At 36.7% G+C, this 26,006-nt stretch overlaps 2 protein-coding genes across 2 annotated transcripts; one reads left to right on the top strand and one right to left on the bottom strand.

Annotated features, from left to right (window-relative positions):
- Positions 1-695: 695 nt before the first annotated feature.
- LOC106071166 (uncharacterized) lies at positions 696-4,727 on the top strand. Its single transcript, XM_013231208.2, has 4 exons — positions 696-929; positions 1,280-1,451; positions 2,296-2,445; positions 3,808-4,727. Exons 1-4 carry the CDS (start codon positions 885-887, stop codon positions 3,999-4,001), a joined length of 561 nt encoding a protein of 186 aa, XP_013086662.2. The 5' UTR covers positions 696-884; the 3' UTR covers positions 4,002-4,727.
- A 594-nt stretch (positions 4,728-5,321) lies between these two features.
- Positions 5,322-23,837, bottom strand: LOC106071160 (G2/mitotic-specific cyclin-B-like). The gene is made up of 10 exons (XM_056022280.1): positions 23,657-23,837; positions 15,686-15,953; positions 13,701-13,806; positions 12,991-13,059; positions 12,685-12,848; positions 11,476-11,580; positions 10,028-10,183; positions 8,665-8,823; positions 7,312-7,551; positions 5,322-5,572 (listed from the first exon to the last, which is right to left on the bottom strand). Exons 2-10 carry the CDS (start codon positions 15,917-15,919, stop codon positions 5,453-5,455), a joined length of 1,353 nt encoding a protein of 450 aa, XP_055878255.1. The 5' UTR covers positions 15,920-15,953; positions 23,657-23,837; the 3' UTR covers positions 5,322-5,452.
- Positions 23,838-26,006: the final 2,169 nt, after the last annotated feature.

Below are 26,006 nucleotides of genomic sequence, written 5' to 3'. Positions count from 1 at the left end.
AAAGAGAACCGTGGAAAGAATAAAGAGCAACACATGGCCTCAAGTATGCCCAGAAAAAAACAACAACCAACGAGATCTTAATCACTGAGGTTCTGAAAACCATGTTTCCGCCCAAACTTTCGTATTTTCCCCCTCTATAGCATTTCAGTGCGCTATGGTCTATTCCCTCTTTGGTTAAAAACTTGTTTAGATTCGTTTGCCATTTTAGCTCTTGTGTTTTGAGCCTACATTTTGTTTGTTACCAGCGCTCTATACATTAAATTATCAGTATTATTATTCAATGTGGGATGATCCAGTGGTCCATGCCGATCGTGGGCCTCTCTCTCTCTCTTCTCTTTCTCTCTCTTTCTTTCTCTCTCTCTCTCTTCTCTCTCTCTTTCTCTCTCTCTCTTCTTTCTCTCTTTCTCTCTCTCTCTCTCTTTCTCTCTTCTCTCTCTCTCTCTCTTTTCTCTCTCTCTCTCACTCTTCTCTCTCTCTCTCTTTTCTCTCTCTCTCACTCTGCTCTCTCTCACTCTCTCTCCCTTCTCTCTCTCTCTCTCTCTGTCTCTGGCATTGAACTATTTTTGTTATTGATTCCTGGGGCGTTTCAATCAAATGATATTGCTGTCTTCAAGACACATGTGTTAAGCTAGACTGTAAATGTTTTTAATGAATGCGCTACTGTATTCAATGAAGCGTGACCTGAGTTTGATTATAGCAACGTACTTTCACTGGAAATGTGCACAGATACACACATTCGTAAACAGACAGCGAAAACAACGAAATATCAACAGTCTCTCCCCGGAATGAAGCTCTAGCATGGCTTTGTTTTGAGATTTCAGTCGTTTAAATTTGTTTTGATCGCAGTCCTGCTTAGGTTTATAGTGTACATTTAAAATTACAGAATGACATTCGCCTCTAGTATAAGGAGTTCTACTATTCTTTTAAAAGTAAGTTGGATTAGAAGTTGTGTTTTTAAATAGCTTTAATATAGTGCAACTCTCTTGCTTATAAAGTGCTCAGTGCGCATTAGTGGACCAATGGGGGGGAGGGGGTATCTGGGAGAAGGGTTTCCGTGCTTTAAGCGCTCAGAAAACAAAACGCGAGTCGGGTATTGAACTCAAGCCCCCTTGGGAGATAGCCAAGCCCCTCGGCCCCACATCCCACATTTTCTGAAGATTGAAGATAATATGTTGCATCCTTTACGATCTGAAACAGACTATTTTCTTATTTAGATTTGTTTTTCTTTTTTTAAAGTCTTGTTATTTTATGTCGTGTTTGTTTTTTGGCTTCTTTTTAGGTTGTTCTTAGCATTGTGTTGGTCAGTTTTATTTTGGCTTGGATTTCTTTCGTCACAGCGTCCTGGGGGGATGGTTACAGCGGCAACAGCCTCCTGGGTTACGGCCTGTGGAGGCGGTGTAACGACATAGAGACCAACCCAGCGTGTGAAAACATTGAAGGCTGGAACTTGCGTGAGTATTCTGGAGTGTTCGGGTACTCACACATTAGTAACGCATCTTACTTATTTTGAATTCAGAATTTTTTTTTTTTTTACTACCATTATCATCATGGAAAAAAAAAATCATAGGATTTCTTTTACATGAATAGTTTATCTTCTGGCTAAATGATTGTTTGTTTGTAAAATGTTTTACATGTTTCGGATGTTCCTTCAGAGTTGAAGATAGTTTACTTCCTAGTCCAAACCTCCCTCAGGACGACAGTCCAGCGCGCAAACCGCACGACCAAGCAGCCATCCAATATAGGGCTATAGGGAAAGCGGGGAATAAGAGAGACCATCTAGCTACCATTACGTATGCCACTTGTTTTTGTGAATAGCACTTGACAGGATGTGACGTAATAAAAGCAAGGTTTTCAATGTCTTCTTATATCAACAACATAGACATCAATAAATATAGACTGGCCGATAAAAGAGTTTTATGAAACGAAAATTTGTGACTTGCAATTTCGTGTACTTTATTATACAGCAGAGTAGTTTTGTTTAATCTCTAAGACTGAAGATCATGCAACTCTTCAATATTCGGAAATCCGACAACAATAGATTTACATGTTTTCAAGTTACATACAATAAGTTATTTCCTTTTCCCAGTCTATATTATTTTATGTCTATGATCAACACAAAGTCTCTGTAATATTATAGTCATGTTTAATTGTCTACAGTAATTTATTTATTCTTTGTGAAAACAGATCACGGTGTCAGATCTCCTATTTGAATCAGATATCGAACGATTATAAACTAGTGAAAAAAAACCCTATGTTTTCGATATATCCGAACATGTCTACAAATATATTTTTCAGACTGGTACAGGGCGGTGCAAGCCTTCGCCATCTTTGGCTTTGTCAGTGTCAACTTCTGCCTGTTCTTTGTTCTCCTGTTGATGTTTGTTGAGTCGTGCAGCAAAGGGAGATCACTGAGTCTCTGGGTGTCTGTGCTGGGATTTTGGTCAGGTGAGGCAACTCAATGGCTCGTCTATGAATAGATTTTTACTTTCTAGGCTTTTAAATTAAAATTTACAGTTCGTTTTCTTTTAGCTAGGTAAACTATTAGAGAATGTTTCAACTCCATGTACTATTCAAGATCTATTCAACATGCGTTGTTTACCAAATTAACTCTTGCGCACCAGTATAGTTAGTCAAGTAGTAATATACCACAAGGCAAACACCATAGACGCTAACACTCTATTCATACACTGAAGTCCTGCACCTTTGTATTTAATCATTATGAATTTATTTTTAAACATACATTAAAAGAGATATTTAAAATAAAATACTTTTATTTCTGTGCACTAAAAGAAAACGGCAATCGTATAAATAAATAAGGTGTGAAGCTTTATTTTTAAAAAAGAAACAGTTAATTTCTTACTCAGTGTATAGCAGTATCTATTATGTCTAATAACTAATCAATAAATCGTATTGTATCGTAAGTGCATGATTTCCGCCCAAAATGACTGCATCCAATTGTGGCACATCTTAGACTTCCAGTCTCAGCAGCCATTAATGCTCCAGCATTTCTGTCTTCTGTAATTACGTCATTCTTAAACTGTTTCAAGGCCAGCGTCTTTATTACAGGATAGATTTGTAAATTAAACATTAACTATGACTGCGCACGAGCGAAACTGATTGACGTCGATCTTCAGAGACACGGAATAGATAACATACTGCTTGACGTTTGATTCACTAGTCTTAGGGGAAAAGGGTTAATTAAATTAAAAGGCTTTAAATTTAGTAACATATATGTTTCCATTGATAAGCATTGTTGATTACGTAAATTGTTGATTACGTCAATTTCTGAGATAGGGCAGAGACTGGTGACTTAAGCAAGCTTCTATAGGCGCGCGCAGCTGAAACCAATGTTCCTGGTGAGACCTATCTATATCGCGCACTTGTGTCGAACCAGCACAAGTTAGGGCTGTAGGAGAGGTAAAGAAAGGTTTGGGTTTAGGGTTTTAAAGATGATTTTTTTTTATGGTTATAAAAACTCACAAAAAAAAAGTTTCATAACGCCGACATACTTTCTGGGGTTTCCCTGGTACTTGATACTTTGAATGTCCCTGTAAATCGTGCTCTTGTCTTGCGATCAACATGCACGACTAGATTAGGACGTAGATATCTTCTCTTTAGAAGGAACGTCTGTAATTTATAAGATAAGATGTATCCAAAAGTGCGTAAACAGTTATAGCTTTAGAATTTTTTATGTGATTTTGTTGGCAATAATTACCATAGAAGATAATTGTCAAAAATAGTTAGTATATTTTGTCCTTGCATACGGAATTAGTTTTTTTTTTAATTTCCATATTTGATTCCCTACAGCTCTCAGCTACGCCGTGGCCATTATTGTCTTTGCTGGTTCATTCGACTCCTCCTTCACTGACGCCGCCTCACCAAACCAGCACCTAGAGTACGGCTGGGGCCTCGCCATTGTGGTGGCCGTTTTGCAGATCTTTGTTGGGGCCCTGATGATCTTTGAATCCCGAAACACGGGAGCCAAGTTCATGGATTTATAGTGAAGTTGTAGTTTTGTTCAATGGTTGACTCAAGTCACAATTATGCGTGTGTGTGTACGTAGATATTCCTAAGGGAAGCCACTCTGGGCACTTTTGTTTCCATTTAATGCCCCCCCTCCCCCACATTAGTGAGGCTTACGTTTGTATCTGACATGTAATTATGTCAGTTGATAAACATCCAAAGACATTCTTCATTCAAACGGGGCCGCAAGAGAACGAAAAATAGAAGTCTGGTGTTCTTTTTTTACGCTGAAAATTACCTCCCTTTTAGTGTTGAAATGTCGATGAATTGACGCCCCTCTCTCTCCGCCCACACCCCAATCCCACTCCTCAGTGTCTTGGCCGACTGCCACTTTTAACATAAATGTAATTGTATCATTCATATACACTATCTGTACATGTTTTGTTTTTTCTTAAATTATGTCCCCTTAAAGTGTATTCCGATATTGTTTGATAGATAACAGGAATTATTTCAGACGATGATAATGAGACCACCACGAAATCACAACTAATGTTACATGTGTTTCGAGGCGGAGTGATACATTGATTTGACGCAGTTTTTTTTTACATACATAGATTACAGGAAAATTCCTAGAGATATGATATGTCACTTATGTCAATACTTACTTAATGATTGATTAAAGTTTCTCTTGTATATATTTCGAGATGGAGCGTGAGTTTAAAATATTTAATATTGAGACTATTTCATTAAAGTTTAAAGCTTGATTGCGAGTTCAGTAATTTTGTTTAAAATCACCTATTAAAAAAAAATTCCATTTTAATTAAATCGCCATAATATAGCATAAAGACAGATCAATATTATGATCGTCTGAATGTGCTGGAGTCCAGACAGGGAAGGCAATATCATATATATTCAGAATAGTAGTCTACGTCACAGAAACGTCTGAAAGTTTATGTGTAGTGACTGATGGTTTCACGTGAGTTGTCAAGTCAAGCTAACTTTTTAAAATTCTACAGTGGGCCTCGATGGTCCATATATGCTGACTGTGAAATAAAGATGTATAGGTTTTAAGGTGATGCTGCATTTGAAATGTATTTCGGAAAATTATGTTCCTCAAGCAAATAAGGTTTGGACCCCCCCGTGTTTTATTATATCATTAAAAATGCAATTAAATACACACACAACTCGATATTGAAGTTACTTGTAGATAATAGTATGATTATGATATTAAATCAAATTGAGATGATTGAGATGATAAAGTAACCTGCCATAGGTGATGTCCTTGCATTGTCAACAACAAACTGAAAAGCGTGATACAAATATTCAAATAAGATATGCTAAATTTTTTATGTGACGCACAGTGATTAAAAACAAACAAACAAACGAACAAAAATACAACTTCTGGAGATTATGTAGTGTAAATGATTTATTTATAAATGCTGACAGGGAGGTAATAGAAACATGTAACATAAATTGCACATTAATTAGATTACTGAATAGCGTCCCTTGCATCTCCGAACTGGCTTAACAAACTCCATTCAACGTCAGCGACTCGGTTGATGGTACTGATAAATTTGTAGTGCTCAGTGTTGTATTTATTCTTAGCGCCCTAAGACACACGAGAAATGTTTAAATAGAGAACAACAGTTACAAATAACAAGTGAACTTATGACTTACGATAATAACTAGAAAAACCTTTTTTAAAACTTAAAAGCGAAACATAAATTTTTTAACCAGCAATGATTACAAAGAACCCTAGCATTGCCACTTTTCTAAAAAATTATGACTCTTTTCAAACGCCTTCATTAGCTTGACATTGACATTTTCACATAAGCGGACTACTATAAAAAGATGGCTTTAAAACCCAGTTTCTGGTGTACACAATAGCGAACAAATTCTAGCTCCCCTTCCCCCGTAGCACCTCGGTGGAAGCAGATAAGCCAACAACGGGTAGCGAATCTAGCCTCCCTCAATTACCTTGGGTTGAGCATTTTTTAAAAGACTCTCCAATGTGAGAATGAAAGAGAGACCGGACCACCCAGCTCAACAAGTTCACCACGCCGTTCCAGAAAGGGGCAATCACCAATGTCCCCTTAGTTGGAGTGACGGTACTTGCACGTCATTATGCGGTTACAGTGTAAGGAATAGGAAGAAATTTCCCGGGATTAGAAGTGGTCTTCGGCAACTTCTGGGGCGAGGTACAGGAACGCTTCGTAAGTGTATGACTCAAACGTAGTTTGCCTAATGGTCGCTTCCATTATTGAACCTTCCACAAGATTTGGGATGAAGAGCTCTAGTTCGAGCCTGCCCGTTATAAGAAATCTTTCCTAACGATCAACCGGATAATGGGATGCATTTGGCGCTCCTATTCCCTAATGGACTTTTTAGAAGATGTACAGACTACAAGAACTTATGTATATTAGAAGGTAGAGCTATATGATAATTTCTTAAGAAAATTATTGATGAAATCTTTTGTTTTTCTAAGTAGACATACAATCAAGTAGATCCTTCTTCGGGTCAAAGATGAGCACTATCTCATTTTCTATGAAGAATGGATTCCCTCTCACTGTGGAATCAGAGGAAACGAGAAGGCTGACAGTTTGGCGAAACTAGGAACGCCTCTAGACCCACCAGAGGAGCCGCAAACATACGAGAGTGCAAAAGCGAGGATTTGTGAGTGGATCAAGTCCAAATGATACAACAGCTGGGACATTTGTATCACGGGATGAGAAGTCTGGAAAGTTTTCAAACGCCTAAACAGGAAAGACGAGTGGTGGCAGCTAGACAGAAAGGATCAAGCAATTTTGGCACGATTTCGTACTGGACACTGTCCGATAGGATCCTACTTCGCTAGGATCCGAGAGAACCATGATCCCAGATGTCGACACTGTCACATGGAAGACGAGACTGTTGAACAAATCCTCTACGAATGCAGGGCGTTCAGAAACACAATCGAAGATACGACTAGTCTTGAAACAGAGCTGTTGCATGCGGGGGTCTCGCCTTGTACGGAGACAAGCGAACCCTATAGAACACTGTCAGATACCTGGTCCGTGCTTTAAGGGATTAATCTCACTACATGGAAGTTTACAAATGAACTCGAAGATTGCTATGAATTCCAAATAATCTCTTTGAAAAGCCGACCGCACACATGGTACGGGTAGGTTTCGTTTTTTTTTTGTGTGTGAGCTGATTTCCATCCTCTGTGCCTCGTAGCTTGGAAAAACAAATAACACTTTCTAACTCCCAAGTTCCCAATAAAAATGTCGTTTAGGAAAGACTAAAAAAAAACAACAACCACTTTAGAGATGACGTATACCTATTCCAATGTTCAGACTTGCTACCAACCTGATTTTTCGAAGCTCGTACTTTCAACAGTAGATTGACCATCTCGGTGACCATGTCCATCAGCGACTCTTGGCTGTAGCTGGTGTAGTAATGCAGGTTTCGGGTCCACACCGGAACTCTGTCCAGGAGAAGCAAACGTGAAAGATAGAGGGCAGCAGCTGCCTTCAGTGAGGGTAAGATGGGCATCAGGTGGGCGCTGGTTATGGTCAAGTCCAGCAGATATTTGGCGAGGTACTCGACCTTCAACATAATTCATTCATAATTAGAGACGTTTTAAAAAGCTTCAACAACAAGGGCGGTAATCTACTTTACAATATAGAATGTTACAACCTACACAAATTATAAAATGTCATTAGTACTAAGCTGTTACAAGATATTATAAATTTATCTTTGTAGATCTATATAGTATTCGATACAGTTCTTTTGGCTGATAACTTTTTATAGAATTTTGAATTTTGTTTTTTAAAATGAGACCTATATAAACAATAAATAGGATCGGATCGCTATTCAATGGAATATCAATATACCCTGCATCTCATGAAAATTATAGCATAATTACATCTGCATGGTTATTGTGAATTAACTTCCTACAGGTCAAACTCGTATGTATCTAATTCTTTTGAGCTGGAGTTTTGAAGATGAGAATGCAAATATAAACACATCAGAAAAACAAAATATTAAAAGAAAAACAATGTTCATGGCTATTGGAAGCACTAGTTCGAATGATGATCTAAACTTTCAACTTGAGAAACAAAGGAAGGAAAAAAAAAACATTTCTGTACAGGGCCCTATGTACATTTTTTGTTGTGGGTGTGATACTGGGCAAGTTCTATTTGCAAGGTTACAATGAACAGTATACGGATATATTGATAACCTATGTATGGCAACAATGCTCTTTCAGAATAGCTTCCCGGATATTGAATATTTTGTCTATTTATTTTAAAATCGTTCCTAGTCTTACTGTTTAATTTTCTAACTTTTTTTAAAAGTATAATATCGTCCCACATTTTTTTTTATATTGCTTTCTCTTCTTTTTCTCTCTGACACTATTTGATTGTTTAAAGAAAGTGTTGGTTTGATCAGCTTGGACGTTTCTTTAGAAATGAAGATTATTACGTCCTAGCCCTAGGTTCGAACTCGGGGCCATCACGACGACAACCCAAAGTGCACACCACACGACCAGTCAGAGATGTCTCCAGAATATAAATCTCGTCTGAATATCAAAACAGAAACGAAAAGAAATTTACTGTGCTGAAATAAATGCTGAAAACCAACCAATGGAAAACAGAGTGCCTTTTGTTTCTGTTGAGTATGCACAGTGTAATTCACTTTATGATTTATGCTATATTTTACCTCTATCGGATGATTGTGGGCCTGGAGGAAGCGATCCAGGAAAGTCACACACACTGGTTTGGACAGATCAAACTTGAGCGTACTTAGAATCAGTCTCTCGTAGAGGAGAACTTCCGACTTGACAAAAGTGTTGTCCGTGAGGTAGCAAAGTGTTGAAACCTGAAGACAGAAAGACTATTTGATACCAGAGCTATATAAGTAATAGTATTTCAATAAGTGGAGCTAAACACACATGTCCGTTAATGTGGTAAATGTGGCATTGTTCTTTGTAGTTTCGGAAAGAAAACTTAAATGACCGCCAGCGGAAAACGGTTGGCCTGCACGAAATGCTTGAAAATATACAGGTCGCAACTGGGTTCGCGTAGTCATGTGAAATACTGCATTCATCCTTAATCGTCCGCATTGACGACATTGCCCTTTAATTAATCTTATAAATTACAGACGTTTCTTAAACAAAAGATGATTACGTTCAACGAGTATCCACGTGTTAATCTAATCGTGCATGTCAATCAGAGTCAAACCTCTATTAAATCGTGGATATTCTGGTCCCGTTCCATGCTGTAATAAGACTAGGGAAGAAAGCGCACTTACACGAATTTGTCCTAGCATGCAAAATAAGAAATGTGGCTTTATATTTTGAGTATTTTATCCGGTTGTGTTTTGCATTTGTAAGTTATAGTTCAGTGTTCAGTACTATTGTACTTTTTTTTTTTTTTTAAAGACCTACTATATTGGAAACTTTCCGTAATCTCAAAAAGAAAAGTCGGGATCAGAGTTCCATGTTTGGATTTTATCCAGAACTTTGAAATAAGAATAGCGATTAAAAATAATAACAGGATAAGAGATAAACATACATAATCGTAACCCTGTCGGACCAAGTCAAAACAAAGGACGTTTGGGCCACGAGGCCTTCATTAGATACAAAAGAAACAAAAAAGACAAACAATTTAACAATATTTTGCTTGGTCCGGCAGGGTTACCTTTATGCATATTTATTGTATTTTCTATACGACCCTGCAGCAGTAAATCTTTGTTAGAATAATAGACATATAAAACAGACAACAGAATACACAAAAAGACTTTGTTTCAATGTAAAAAAAAGGAAAGTAGAATTAAAAAACTTTTAATGCACAAAATTATATAAAAGTCCCTGCCCCCTCATCTCACCCCCAAAAAAACAAAAAACAAAAAAATTGACTTTTGCTGAGGTCAATGTAAAATTTATTGCTGATAAAACTTTTGCTGCTTTCGTTTAAAACTTTTCCCGCTCGCTGCTCGCTGCAGACAGATCGTTGTGATAATTTCAATTGGACATTCCTGGGGTACAATTCCTAATTTAAAACTACAGTACAAATTCACTTGCCTCGGGAGAGAATCTCTCAATGAATTTGGACGCAATCAGCAGACAACTGATTCCAACCAGCTGCAGCTTCGGCATCTCCACATTGACCACACTGAGGAATCGATCGATCAAATCCACGCACAGGTGAAGAGTTTCATCTTTGAGTTCTTCATGATTCTGTGGAGAGATTTGTCATTCACATTTCGTATTCAAATTTCAGAAAAATGCAAATTTATACCAAATTTAAACAAGCTATTCCAACATCAAACTTATTCAAAACTTATATCTAAGACTTATACAAAACTTATTATATCTAGAACGTAAACAAAACGTATTATATATAGAAAGTAATAGAAAGTATTCAAAATGTATTAAATCTAGAACCAGAACTTATACTAAACTTATTATATCTGAAATTTACATTTAACTTTTTTAAAAAAAAAAATTAAACATTTATATAATATTTTGTATATTTATATCTCAAACTAAAATTATACCAACCCCAAACTTTTAATATTACAGTTGCACTGTTTTTTACGGAAGGTGGCTATAGGACCAATAGACAACATGCACACTGCAGCAGCACTTAGTGTAATGTCTATTTAAAATATTATAATTTATTTTTTATTTTATAATGTAACAAATACAACAGACTCGATTTAGTCTCAAAGAGCAAGATTTGGACTTTGATTTGAAATGAGAGCCCGAGCATTGTCTATGGTTGGAACATTATCAGTACAAAACTTTTCCCAAAATAGCTTAACAACACAGCAGTAAAACGCTGGCTAGAGGAAAACATATTATAGACCAGTGATGAGCAAACAACTGCCCGTGAGCCAACGTCGGCCCGCAAAAAGGTGATTGTAGAGATATAGCTTTCCTGATATAATATTTTATGCTCAGAGAATGTGTGTAAAGTTTGCACCTCCGTGAGCAGCTTTTTGCAAGAATGAAACTTAAAAAAAAGAAACTGTCTTAACTTCTCATCCTAATTGAAACTAATTATGAGGAATATTATTATGAAAATACTCGCAGCTCCATGCGTTGTTTAATTGTAAAATTAGTACATCTACTATTTTTTTTAAATATATTTTAAAATAGAATTTAACATACACCGTTTTAGCAGAAATAAATATCGCCTAAATTTCTCCTTTACGATCCTAAAAAGTTTGCCAATCAAAGTGTTTTAGACTTTTATAACCATTGACAAAGATGTTTTATGTTTTAAACATTTGAGTTTTATCTATATTAATGAAGATGAAATCACAGTACCAGAAAGGTGCGTTGAGTTTTCGTTGCCATGGAGACTTACGTTTCAAGCTGTGTTGCCAGGTATACTGCAGTTTGGTCACTGTTAAGTATCATACCGGCAAGAATGATTTGTCTTCACATTACCATTGTAAAAACCAATGACTCCAAGGGTGAATCCAGTTGGAAATAAAACATAAAAAGAGAGAGAGACCATGTACCTGAACTTGAAGCAGCCAATCCATCAAGACGCCTCTCATCTTTGTAGTTATGGATGGGCTGTTGTTCAGGAAGTCGGGTTTCAGAACGTTGCGAGACTCCAAATACTGTATGTTTTGGGAAGACAAAGTCGTTTTTGTAGTCTGAATTAGAATTGCACTTAGCAATGAAACAACATTGTGATAACGTTTAAGTGTTTAAAATCGTCCACAATCAATTATAAATTAAAACAACTCGTGAAAGTATGGCTACAACTTCCGAATCTATTGGTTATCTAATTTATTTCCATTGCTTCTAGAGTATTAATTATATTAATCACAATAGTCAATAAAAAAGAATGTTCTTCGTTCAGACCATGCGGTCTATAGGGCAGATAATGTTAAGGTTATCTCTCTGTGGCACACGGTTAACGAGTATGTCAGGTGGTCAAGCACAACGACCAACCGACTTTACTTTTCCCCAACTAATGTCAGGTGACCATTAGAGATGGACTAAGAAGCGACATAAAGATCTAGAAATTCCAAATCTTAGTCTCACCAGGATTCAAACCCGCGCCTTCCGCGACTCCCACAAAAGTATATAACTAATTATTGAATGAAAAAAAAAGTAAAGGAGGCAGTGCTGGCCTCAAGATGACCTGGTCAACTACACACGTGAATTTTATGATCTGTTCCACCAGAACCCAAAGGGAGAAAAAAAAAAGAGATAATTAAAAATAGCATAAAGCAACAAGAGCGACTCACCATCATGTACTTGATGATAACGCAACAAGAGCGACACACCATCATGTACTTGATGATAACGCAACAAGAGCGACTCACCATCATGTACTTGATGATAACGCAACAAGAGCGACTCACCATCATGTACTTGATGATAACGCAACAAGAGCGACTCACCATCATGTACTTGATGATAACGCAACAAGAGCGACTCACCATCATGTACTTGAAGATAACGCAACAAGAGCGACTCACCATCATGTACTTTATGATAACGCAACAAGAGCGACTCACCATCATGTACTTGATGATAACGCAACAAGAGCGACTCACCATCATGTACTTGATGATAACGCAACAAGATCGACTCACCATCATGTACTTGATGATAACGCAACAAGAGCGACTCACCATCATGTACTTGATGATAACGCAACAAGAGCGACTCACCATCATGTACTTGATGATAACGCAACAAGATCGACTCACCATCATGTACTTGATGATATCCTGTGAGTACACGGTTGTCTTCAAACAGTTCGGGTCGAAGTCGATGTCGTCAACATCATAAGGCACGCCCCTGCTTACATCCATCATACTGGTATCCACAGAGGCGTAGACCTCGGTATCCATTGGAAACACTGACGTGGCATCTAGAGAGAAAGAGTGAAGCAAGTTACTGTAATCGAATGTGCTTGGCATTGCATTTACTTAACAAATTATACATCAAATAAGCTAATTATAGTAAAAGTCATTTTATTTGTGTTTACAGTAAACTGTACATGCTAAAGATACCATGAGAAGCCTTGAAGAGCTCCAGATCATCCACCAACAGCAAATCATCTTTCACTTGTCGATACTTGGCTGAGAATAGAACAAAACTATTAGTGTTAGGAACGTACGAAATATATAAACTTTAAGACAGCCTTGTCAATAAATTGTAAGACAGCATTTTTAATGAACTACAAGACAGCCATGTCAATGAACTATAAGACAGCCTTGTCAATAAATTGTAAGACAGCATTTTTAATGAACTACAAGACAGCCATGTCAATGAACTATAAGACAGCCTTGTCAATAAATTGTAAGACAGCATTTTTAATGAACTACAAGACAGCCATGTCAATGAACTATAAGATAGCCTTGTCAATAAATTGTAAGACAGCATTTTTAATGAACTACAAGACAGCCATGTCAATGAACTATAAGATAGCCTTGTCAATATACTATAAGATAGCCTTGTCAGTCAATGAAACTATAAGACAGCCTTGTCAATGCAGATTTTTAAACACTATTTTTAATAGAACGTGTCACTAAACATACCCCAAGTTGCGAAATGTAGCTTAAATTCTTGTTTATTGTATCTGATTCTTTCAGTTTGAGAACTATTAATCATTTGTATAACTTTAAATAAACAAATTAAAACAATAGTGTGTGTGTGTGTGTGACAGTGTGTGTTACAAAGTAAGACCTTTGGAAAGAAGGGGGCAAATCAAGTAACTCACAATTGCCAGACTTTATTTTGGAGATAACTCTTTGTTGCTGTAGAGATTTCTGGCCTGCATTCTGTCCCTTTTCTGTATTCTCACCTATCACACTCAACGTCCTCTTCTGTAGAAACAAAAAACACAATTATTTGGTTTATGCCATTTAAACTATAAAATAACAATTTAAACTATAAAATAACCATTTAAACTATAAAATAACCATTTAAACTATAAAATAACCATTTAAACTATAAAATAACCACTGATTGTAATTCGAACGCCTAGATTCATGTTTAATTTCTGAGTTCTTTTTATGTCTATATGTGGTTAGTTATGTGTATATTCTAAAATTCTACTACTCGTACGAGCATGTTTGCATGGCCAGCATATAACCCAACTGTTCTGCAGTGGAATCAAAGTATAACCCAACTTTGCTGCAGTGGAATCTAAGTATAACCCAACTGTTCTGCAGTGGAATGTAAGTATAACCCAACTGTTCTGCAGTGTAATCTAAGTATAACCCAACTGTGCTGCAGTGGAATCTAAGTATAACCCAACTATTCTGCAGTGGAATGTAAGTATAAACCAACTGTTCTGCAGTGGAATCTAAGTATAACCCAACTGTTCTGCAGTGGAATCTAAGTATAACCCAACCGTTCTGCAGTGGAATCTAAGTATAACCCAACCGTTCTGCAGTGGAATCTAACTATAACCCAACTATTCTGCAGTGGAATCTAAGTATAACCCAACTATTCTGCAGTGGAATGTAAGTATAACCCAACTGTTCTGCAGTGGAACCTAAGTATAACCCAACTGTTCTGGAGAGGAGTCAAAGTATAACCCAACTGTTCTGCAGAGGAGTCAAAGTATAACCCAACTGTTCTGCAGTGGAACCTAAGTATAACCCAACTGTTCTGCAGTGGAATCTAAGTATAACCCAACTATTCTGCAGAGGAGTCAAAGTATAACCCAACTGTTCTGCAGTGGAATCTAAGTATAAACCAATTGTTCTGCAGTGGAACCTAAGTATAACCCAACTGTTCTGCAGTGGAACCTAAGTATAACCCAACTGTTCTGCAGTGGAATCTAAGTATAACCCAACTATTCTGGAGAGGAGTCAAAGTATAACCCAACTGTTCTGCAGTGGAATATGTCTTGATGTAAATCTTCTGAAAATCTTCTCCCAGATACCCCCTTCCCCACTGGTCCACAAAAGAGATTGGGCCATAGAGAACTGAGCAGCCTACAAGAATGAAAGATGCGTTTTACATAGTTAATTTAAAAATTATACCCTTTATATTTATGTAAAACCCAACTGTTTATCAGACTAATCTAAGATGATTTAAGTTGACCTACGTGTTTAGCAGAGGACTTAATAGAAGTATAACATGTTCGTCTGGAAGAGGACTTTGTCTTTATAGAAATATAACATGTTCGTCTGGCAGAGGACTTTGTCTTTTAAGAAATATAACATGTTCGTCTGGAAGAGGACTTTGTCTTTTAGAAATATAACATGTTCGTCTGGAAGAGGACTTTGTCTTTTAGAAATATAACATGTTCGTCTGGAAGAGGACTTTGTCTTTTAGAAATATAACATGTTCGTATGGAAGAGGACTTTGTCTTTTAGAAATATAACATGTTCGTATGGAAGAGGACTTTGTCTTTATAGAAATATAACATGTTCGTCAGGCAGAGGACATGTCTTTAAGTAGGACATACACACCTGTTTAGCAGAGGGCTTTATAGAAATATAACATGTTCGTCCGGCAGAGGACTTTGTCTTTATAGAAATATAACATGTTCGTCCGGCAGAGGACTTTGTCTTTTAGAAATATAACATGTTCGTATGGAAGAGGACTTTGTCTTTATAGAAATATAACATGTTCGTCAGGCAGAGGACATGTCTTTAAGTAGGACATACACACCTGTTTAGCAGACGGCTTTATAGAAATATAACATGTTCGTCTGGCCGATAACTTTGTCTTTAATTAGAAGACACACACCTGTTTAGCAGAGGATTCTGTCTTGGACGTTTTCTTGATCTCCTTAAAGCAATGGTCGTTCACATGCTGCAGAGGGAAAGACCGGCGGCTGTACTGGGCGCCAATGCAGTTCTCCTCCTCAATGTCCACCAGCTTGTCCTTCGTCTTGCGTTTCACTTCCTTTCCATGACGGCTGGCCATCTCACGAGCTTTTCTGGACTGGAGTCTTGTGGTGACACCAGACTGCGCTGCCATTACCTTGGCCAAGACACTTTCTGCCCAAGCACTCCTCAAGGAAGACATTGAAACAGAACCAAAAGATTAGCATGCTCAGAGTGGTAGGGTCCAATCTCATTTGTGGACCAGTGGGGGGAGGGGGTATCTAGGAGTAGGTTTTCCATGCTGCCTTTAGGCGCTCAGTAAACACAGCTTTGCCCGAGTCGGGTGTCGAACCTCGAACCCCCTTCCTAGGTAACCAAGACAAGCCAAGTTAAATCGTACTCTAGACGACACTTCCCTTTATTACAGAACAAGAAAGAACTAATATCTTTCTTCCTTGTTTGACCTTTTTCTACCCATTCTCTCTTCACTGTCTCACTCTCCCTGTCTCTCTCTAGAAGAAAATTGGCTTCATAAATTGTGGCATAAATTAGCCAAAGAATTGGTCATTACGACAGAAAGATGTAGCTTTTCCTTTCCAGTACAAACATTTTTAAGAGTAAGACATTTTTATCTAGACAAGTTCTTGTTCACACATTGCGAAGAGCCGTGTAGCTGGCAGTGACGTAGCTAAGGATTTGGTGGCCCAGTGGCTTGACCTCTTTTTATGACATGAGATAATGGCGTTATATTTAATGTAAAAACTAATTTTGTCACTCATTTAGGGGCCCCCATATGTGGGGGGTCCGGGGGAGTTTCAAATTTGGACACCCCCTCCCCCCACCCTAGCTAAGCCACTGGTAGCTGGCTTTTACTTTAAGTACCTTGATACAAATGCTTTACAGCATACATAAGATAGTGCACAAATGTCTAATTAGGCCTATTGATTCATAAAAACTCTCTCATGTTTACAAAGAAATCTTTTAGTCTATCGCAGCAAGCCCAGTGAAGTCAGTCAGCGGTGTCAATGTTTGTTTTTTTATCCTTTTGACGTCTTTCGGAGCAAAGTCATTTATAAAAATAAATTTTACCCTAATGAACCATTTTAAAACCAGTGCCATACACAACAGTAGTAGAAATAAGAGTGAAAGTGAAACGGAGCCTGATGGTTACAGATGGCCAACCTGTGACCGTAGCTGTGTATCAAGGATTGGCCTCTTTTGTCAGAAAAAAAAAGAAGTTGCAAAAAGAATGAGATATTTCTCTGTATGTAAAATACCAAAGAAAGAAAGAAAACCACTATAAAGGTCGACCTCTCGATAGGGCCACTAAGCTGAGATTCCATTTCCTCATTCATACACATACACCTTGACATTGTAAATATTTTTTTTGTCGTTTTCGAAATAATATGAAGCGTATCAGAGTACAGGAATTATTTAGACACTGTATAGCACCAAAGGATATTCTATGAATCCGAAAGCGTCTCTTTAGTAAAAAATGCTTATATTACTAAGGGTGGATTAGGGAAGGGGGTTTAACTTTTTTTTCTCAATGTATTCTGAAAGAGCAACATGTGTAGATTGTTACAGGTTGTTTGTGCGGAAACAATTCCTATATCATTTTACTTTAGCATTGATAAATAATTACAGACACATTTTGTTCCTTTTCTGTTTTTTTTATACTTAATCATTGTTGACAAGAGTTATATAGATCTACAAGCAAAACATACCAGCTATCTGAATCAACCAGATAGGGCTGATAATCATGGAGGAGTTCTTTTAGCAATAAAAAACACTCTTATAGCAGAAGAAATTACCTTACCTAACTCAAAAAATATAGAATCAACATTTTGTAAAATTAATACCACCTCAACATCCCTAATAATAGGCAGCATTTACAGACCACCAAATTCTAGTTTAGAATACATGCAGGAACTATGTAATCAGATTACTACACTTAAAGAGACAAATAAAAATGCAGTTTTTTGGATTATGGGTGATTTCAACCTACCTGATATAAATTGGAAAACACTAACCATAGATAAACACCAAAACCTTAAGGACATAAATGAGCTTTTCATAGAAACTTTACACAACCTAAGTTTAGATCAAATCATTAAAAAGCCAACTAGATTAAACAACACATTAGATCTCTTCTTAACCAACAGATCTGGATTAGTAGTTGATTATGATATTATCCCTGGTCTATCAGACCATGAGATCATAAAAATACACAGTCAGATAAAAGCAGTAGCCAATACAAAACCCAAAAGAAAAATCTTACTCTGGAATAAATGTAACCTAACACAACTACACCAAGCTGCATTAAACTTTCAACAAACATTCTTATTAGAAAAAGACATTAACCAACCAGTCGATGACCTCTGGAATTTCATTAAAAACCATCTTAAAAGCATTATAGAAAATCATATACCAACTAAATACACATCAAACAAAATAAATAAATGCTGGTTTAATAATAGACTAAAGAAGCTTTGTAAACAGAAGGAAAACCTATATAGAAAATTTAAAGAAACTAATGCAGAAAGAGTTTACAAAAAGTATATAAAAATTAAACACTTAACCCAAAAAGTAAGCAGACAACTGCAGAGTGAATACATAAACAATGTAATATCTAAAGATAACAACAAAAACCTATGGTCATACATTAAGTCTAAGAAAATGGAAACAACAGGCGTAGCGCCATTAAAAGATGAACATAACATAATACATAATGATAATGAAACTAAAGCAAACATTCTAAACAAATACTTTGCATCAGCATTCTCAGCCCCAGGAGACAAAGACATATTACTGAATTTGAACCAAGTAGACAACATAGAAGATATAGTAGTACAAGAAAATGGAATTCAAAAACTATTAGCCAACACTAAACCAAATAAAGCTTCTGGACCTGATGGTATTCCAGCTAGATTACTCAAAGAACTAAGTAATGAGCTAGCCCCAGTGTTCAAAATACTTTTTCAGGCTTCACTTAACCAGGGCAGAGTACCAAAGGACTGGAAAGAAGCTAATGTCACCCCCCCTATTTAAAAAAGGAGAAAAATCTGACCCAGGAAACTACAGACCAGTATCACTTACCAGCATCACATGTAAAATCCTAGAACACATAATATGTAGCAACATCATAAACCACTTAGACAAACATAATGTCCTCACACCATACCAACATGGCTTTAGGAAATATAGATCATGTGAAACACAACTAATAGGACTAATTGATGATTTTTCAAAAGGTTTAGATAATAGTGAACAAATAGATGCTATCTTACTAGATTTTTCTAAGGCTTTTGACAAAGTTCACCACCATAGTTTGCTTAAAAAATTAAAATATTTCGGCATTAATGGTCCACTGCATCAGTGGATTAAAGACTTTCTGATAGGGAGAGAACAAACTGTAATAATAAATGGTTCTAAATCAACACCGATAACAGTAAACTCAGGTGTACCTCAAGGAACAGTCTTAGGTCCACTACTATTTTTAATTTACATAAATGATTTACCAAATTGCATTACTTCAGGAACAAAAGTCAGATTATTTGCAGACGATTGCATAATATATAGAACAATAAAAACAACACAAGACACAGATATTTTACAAAGAGAATTAGATGAATTACAGAAATGGGAATCAAATTGGAGCATGTCTTTCCACCCAGAAAAATGTCAGTTGTTAAGAGTAACAAAAAAAAACTAAAACAAATTAATTCCACTTATCTTATTCATGGCAAACCGGTAACACAGACTAAAAACGCAAAATACCTAGGTGTTATAATAAATGAAAAACTGTCATGGAATCCACATATTGATGAAACTACAAAAAAATCAAACAAAGCATTAGGATTTATTAAAAGAAATTTCTATAAATCAAATAAGAACATAAAACTAAAATGTTATTTAACCTTGGTTAGGCCAATAATAGAATATGCATCCTCTGTTTGGGACCCCTCAACTCAAGAAAACATTAAGAAACTAGAACAGACATAAAATAGAGCAGTGCGATTCATAACAAACGAATATTCACATTTGACTAGAGTAACACCTTTAGTAAAATCACTAAATTTAGAAAGCCTTCAGGACAGAAGGCTCAAAAGTAAAGTAGCAATAATACATAAAACACTGAACCATAATCTTCAAATACAAAAACAAAATTTAATAAAATACTCTGAAAGACACAAAGATAAAGGCACATTCCTCGTCCCATATGCTAGGACAAATTTGTACAAATACTCCTTCTTCCCTAGTGCTATTAGAGCATGGAATGGGTTGCCTGAGCTAGCCAGGAAAACCAGTGACTTGGCAGAATTTAAGTCATTGGTTAATATGCATGACTAAATGCATGACGCGTAGGACGTAATCATCTTCTTTTTTGAAGTAACGTCTGTATTATATAAGATTATATAAGATAACCAGGTAAATCACTGACAGTAGAAATACTAAAAGTTAAATCAACTATAATTGGGAGGAAAAGTAAAAAAATCCCTTAAAGTTTTAGAAATAAACCCTTAAAAGTAACGCGATAGTAATTTAATTAGTCTTGCTCCTACTAGTGGGCATCCGCGAGAGTTCGGTTATATTGACACTGTAAACTGAGTGCACGAGCTCCGTTACATTAAGTGGATGGACATAGAAGTTTTGGTTATTGTATGACCTTGTGGCTGGACATCATCATCATCAAACTCCATTTAAGTGAGGCTCAAATCCTCTCTTTCAAAAAAAACCTGCTGTATTGCGTAGTGCATACATGTCACCATACAGGTCAAGACTTTTTGGTTTCCCAGACCTAGTCGAGACGGAGATCAGCAAGTCTGGGGAAGTCAAACAAAATATGAGGCACGGTTTCCTCTTCTTCCCCGCAGCGGGGCACCGTGAATCGAAATTTGGCCATAGCCTTGAGAAATATGAGCCAACAGGACAATGGCCTGTCCTGCACTGTGCTATAATAGCCTGCTCAGGCCTGGACAGCCTCCACCACGGGGAAGTGCGATCAGGGCGGCTTATGCGCTCCCAGACTCCGCGGGCTTTTTGGGACTTGTTACAGCATTCAAACCACTTTTCCATTTCTGTTTTTTTTTTAAATTATAGCCAGAGCCTGTTCGGTGGGTGGACCTCCATGGTGGGCCAAGGAGTCTGTAATAGTGTTGCCAGTCACACCTATGTGACTCGGTAACCACTGCATTGTTAAAGGGGTGCCTTAACGTTGCTTTATGCTGAGTGAAACCATGAGGACAGCAGTGTTGGGTGGACTCAGGGGCGCCCTAAAAATCCCGAAATTCAAAATACCAGTCTTAGCTGAGATTCGAACCCAAGACCACAGATTCGGAAGCCATGCGATTAACCATTCTTCTACCACGCCCCCACATAATCTGTATATTATTTTTATTCCTTCACTATAACCTTTCATAGGAGATTTTTACTATAAAATCTTGGAATTAAAAACATGACTTTTATACAAACACCTTTTCTGTCGCACTGTAGAAGAAAAAATGTTCCCATAGCCATTGGAAAAAAAAGTAAAGTAAAAAAAAAAAAAACCCTAGTAACACACATGTCTATAATGTGTGTAGAAGAAGAGTGGGCACACATTTCATCTGAACAAATGACGTCCATCCTACATCGTGTCATCTAAGTACATTAACTCCTTCAAACCAAAGGGCCATGTTCTATTTTGAGCAGATTTTGTTTTTCTGTCTGGCACACTTGAATAAGTCTGTGTCTGCCCTGTGTATAGTATATGGCTTCACCTGGACTGGGACTTTGTAATGGGTTCAATCAAATGTAGGTCATCAAGATTTGAACCATCTTTGTCATGGGCGTATTTTTTTATATGAAAATATTGGGGTGTAGTTAAAGGCAGATTAAATCGAGGTCTAGAGGTGGCATTTATTAGAGCTTGTGGGAACAGTTTTAAGGATGTGCTGGATCTACAAGCACATGTGCTCAGGATTCTATACTTTGATTTGGGGTTAGCAACAGTGAGGGGAAGGGGGCAGTCAATACAAATTATTAGGAAGGGTAACATAGAGAACACTAATAGGATGATACAATGAACACAATGAACATAATACTAGTATGCTTGCCATTATGACCATCGTGTGTTTAATTAAACCTATGTGTCAGATAGAACGTGTCGTTGTACAACTGTCTTTTAGTGGTGCTTGTAGTTTAGTGGTGCTTGTAGTCTAGTGGTGCTTGTAGTTTAGTGGTGCTTGTAGTTTAGCGGTGCTTGTAGTTTAGCGGTGCTCGTAGTTTAGTGGTGCTTGTAGTTTAGTGGTGCTTGTAGTTTAGCGGTGCTTGTAGTTTAGCGGTGCTCGTAGTTTAGTGGTGCTTGTAGTTTAGTGGTGCTTGTAGTTTAGCGGTGCTTGTAGTTTAGCGGTGCTCGTAGTTTAGTTGTGCTCGTAGTTTAGCGGTGCTTGTAGTTTAGCGGTGCTTGTAGTTTAGCGGTGCTCGTAGTTTAGTTGTGCTCGTAGTTTAGTGGTGCTTGTAGTTTAGCGGTGCTTGTAGTTTAGTGGTGCTTGTAGTTTAGTTTAGTGGTGCGTGGCTCAGCGGTGCTTGTGACGTATTGTTCGTGTCTTAGTGGTACAGGTGTCGTAGTGTCTTTGTCTTAGTGGTACATATGTCGTAGTGTTTGTGTCTTAGTGGTACAGGTGTCGTAGTGTCTTTGTCTTAGTGGTACATATGTCGTAGTGTTTGTGTCTTAGTGGTACAGGTGTCGTAGTGTCTTTGTCTTAGTGGTACATATGTCGTAGTGTTTGTGTCTTAGTGGTACAGGTGTCGTAGTGTCTTTGTCTTAGTGGTACATATGTCGTAGTGTTTGTGTCTTAGTGGTACAGGTGTCGTAGTGTCTTTGTCTTAGTGGTACATATGTCGTAGTGTTTGTGTCTTAGTGGTACAGGTGTCGTAGTGTCTGTGTCCTAGTGGTACATATGTCGTAGTGTTTGTGTCTTAGTGGTACAGGTGTCATAGTGTCTGTGTCCTAGTGGTACATATGTCGTAGTGTTTGTGTCTTAGTGGTACAGGTGTCGTAGTGTCTGTGTCCTAGTGTTTGTGACTCAGAGGTACATTTGTTTTAGTGGTACATGTGTCTTATGGCTACATGTGCCTTAATGGTACATGTCTTAGTGGTACATGTGTCTTAGTGTTTGTGTCTTACTGGCACATGTGTCTTAGCAGTACATGCGACTTTATGCTTTATGTGTTATGTGGTACATGTCTTAGAGGCGCATGTGTCTTAGTGCTTGTGCATGTGTCTTAGTGTTTGTGTCTTAGAGACACGTGTCTAAGTGGGACATGTGTCTTAGTGGCAAATGTCTTTGTGTTTGTATCCTCGTGGCACATGTGTCTTAGCGGCGCTTGTGTCCTAGTGTTTGTGTCTTAGCTGAGTTTGTTTCTAGGATTGGCGTCCAAGCGGGGCTGGTGTCTTAGTGGTGCGTGTTGTAGCTGGTGTGGACTTTGTTTATATTCTTTAAATACACAATTATATTTTGAAGACCAAGGATCTGATTGGTCGCAAAAAAATAATTGAATAAAACAATTACAAAGCAGAGAAAAGCCACACACACACTCGCACCTTTAAACACATTTATGTACTTGAGTAACATGATGAAATTAGAAAAAGAACTTTTTAACAATTATAGTGTACATTGCATGAACAATGTTTTAAAAGTTACATCTAAAGTCTAAAAATTACGTTGAATATTTCAGAGCAAATTTCTTTCAAGTTGATAGAATGAAATATTAGCGTTAACGAAAAGAAATGCAAGTATAATAATTAATAAATAATCAATAAGTTTCTGGTACAAAAATATTGTAAACATTATATAAGTTAAGTATAAAAATCTTCTCTACTTAATTAAACTTTTGATAGACTTACCCAATGCTAATTAATGTAGCACAGTGCTATAGCTGGCAGCTTCAGTAACTAATGTAAAAGTTGTTACAGGAAGATGTCTGTAGTTTGTTAGGAAAAAAAAAAGAAAAAAAAAGTACCCAGCTTTGGTCAAGTATAGCCAACTTGTTTTGTTGTTACACGATGGCCAGTGTCCTAGTTCTGGAGTCTACACAGCTGATGGCCTGAGCTGTGTTTAGGCTGAGACTATGACGCTGGACAGTGTCCACCACAAGGACTAGTTCAACCAAGTATATTACATGGCAAAAAGTTGGGTAGCAAATATTTTTAGTGTCGAAAATCTTTCTAGCGAGTTTTGTAGACCAGTGCGTCTTGTTGGGGACAATAATATTACGTAATAGAATATTAAGTGTCTCCCAGATTTGTATATTTACCCTAAGATGGTTTAACTTTTAAGCAATATGATCTGATTTAGGCCTAATCTGTAATAGATTTAAACAAATAAACAAATGTATTATAAAGCAAACAACATTCAGAAGTGTGATTGGCCTCGAGGTGTGGGATGAAAGCGGGTTCATGGGATCCTTACCTTTCTTACTACAGCCAATGATTAGAGCCTAAATTCTATATAAAACTTCAGATAAATCTCAATATATAAATTCTATATAAAACTTCATATAAAACTCAATATAAATTCTGTATAAAACTTCATATAAACTAAATATAAATACTGTATAAAACTTCATAGAAAACTCATTATAAATTCTGTATAAAACTTATCAGCTCTATGCATACAAAGGTACCTATGGAATGATCTATGTGTCAAAGAGTATTTTTGGATATAAAGAACTACGTATAGGCGAATAGTCTGAGTGTACTTTGAAAGTCACAAAGATAAAGGCACATTTCTTATTCCATATGCTAGGACAAATTCTTACAAGTGCTAATTCCTTTCTTGTGTCATTAGAGACTGGAACAGATAGCATGAATCAGACAGAATAACCATTGACTAAGCAGAATTTAAGACTCTAATTGACGTACATTAGGAAATGTTCTTTTGAAAAGGAGCCTCTGTTATTTCTACGTTTAGTGATGCATGCAACATTGTCATGGACACAAAGCCAAGGAGTGAAGAGAAACAATTATTTGTGCCTTGTCTTGGGTAAATATATATATACATTTATATATACATTGTTGTTTTTTCACACATTAATATCACAGTAGTTGAAGATCAATAATATTAGCTTTTATCCAAAAACCATTGTGACAATTAATCTGCCTTATCTGCTGGGCTCAGACAGGGGTACAGATTTAGAAGTCCCAATCTGAAGTGTTGATTCGTGTGAAGATCCCTAGTCTAATCTTTACTATGTTCTAAATACGGAAGTAGAAGCAAGATTTGAACTTAGCCTTTAAAACGTGTTAGGGAAAACAAACCTGCAAATGAAAGCATTATTACATTATTACTTATAAGAATTATAATAGTATCATCAGTTTTCTTTTTCTGCCATGTTTCAGGCATCTTGAAAACAAGACTTGACAAGACAGGCCTACATCAACACTGCAGGATACAAGTTTGATTGAGTGTGATACAACATACACTTGAAGCATCAAGCTGAAAATAAACTTGTATTCGTTTACTCATTTTGTTATCCGCTGATATCTCTTACATAAACCTATATACCGGGACTTATTAGGCATTGCACATTATCAATTAAAAGTTGACTTCACTGGACACCAATAGCCATTAAGAATACATGGAATATATAACAACAAACGTTTTCATTCTTAATTATTGTTAAAATACTTAAAAGTACGCATCTTCCTTCCAAAGGAGCATCTGTCATTTATACGTTTAGTGTTGCTAATATTAAAAACAAGTAAAGTATACAAATATCTTTCAAAAAAACATGGCTTATCTAAGGGGAAGAACCCAAATAAAATGACTTATACATATCTCAAATCTCAATACTGCATGAATAAGCGCTTTTTTTGTTCTATATAAAATAAAATTAATAAATTATAGTAATTCATTAACGAATTGGTTAATTCTTTGATTGATTCATATATTCTCGTCGACTATGAATATTCAACTTTATCCGAGAATTGTAACGTGTGCAAGACATAGTAAGGGTAATCACTCCACACATACAGCCACATAACTCTAGCATTTATTTTTCTTGTTCGATAGGGAATAAAATAATTAATTATCAATAATTAATTAACTAATTTGTTATTTTTTTTTTGTTCATTGTAAAGTAATCTAAACATAAATGGTTGTCATAAAAAAAAAAATTGGCTAGTATCAGTATCACGACACTTGCAAAAGCTGTATCAACTTGGATATCCAGCGATCACACTAGACTCAATGCTC

Source organism: Biomphalaria glabrata, chromosome 3, assembly GCF_947242115.1.
Source record: "Biomphalaria glabrata chromosome 3, xgBioGlab47.1, whole genome shotgun sequence".
Lineage (NCBI taxonomy): Eukaryota > Metazoa > Mollusca > Gastropoda > Planorbidae > Biomphalaria > Biomphalaria glabrata.
The sequence above is the reverse complement of the archived record's forward strand: the minus strand, read 5'-3'. Positions and strand labels throughout refer to the sequence as shown.

Excerpts from the sequence above, each read along its gene's own strand:
- LOC106071166 (XM_013231208.2), top strand. The coding sequence starts at position 885 with ATGACATTCGCCTCTAGTATAAGGAGTTCTACTATTCTTTTAAAA. Across the intron at positions 1,452-2,295 it reads CATTGAAGGCTGGAACTTGC|ACTGGTACAGGGCGGTGCAA; the intron begins GTGAGTATTCTG and ends TATATTTTTCAG. Across the intron at positions 2,446-3,807 it reads TGTGCTGGGATTTTGGTCAG|CTCTCAGCTACGCCGTGGCC; the intron begins GTGAGGCAACTC and ends GATTCCCTACAG.
- LOC106071160 (XM_056022280.1), bottom strand. The coding sequence starts at position 15,919 with ATGGCAGCGCAGTCTGGTGTCACCACAAGACTCCAGTCCAGAAAAGCT. Across the intron at positions 13,060-13,700 it reads CAAAATAAAGTCTGGCAATT|CCAAGTATCGACAAGTGAAA; the intron begins GTGAGTTACTTG and ends TTCTATTCTCAG. Across the intron at positions 8,824-10,027 it reads TTGAGAGATTCTCTCCCGAG|GTTTCAACACTTTGCTACCT; the intron begins GCAAGTGAATTT and ends TTCTGTCTTCAG.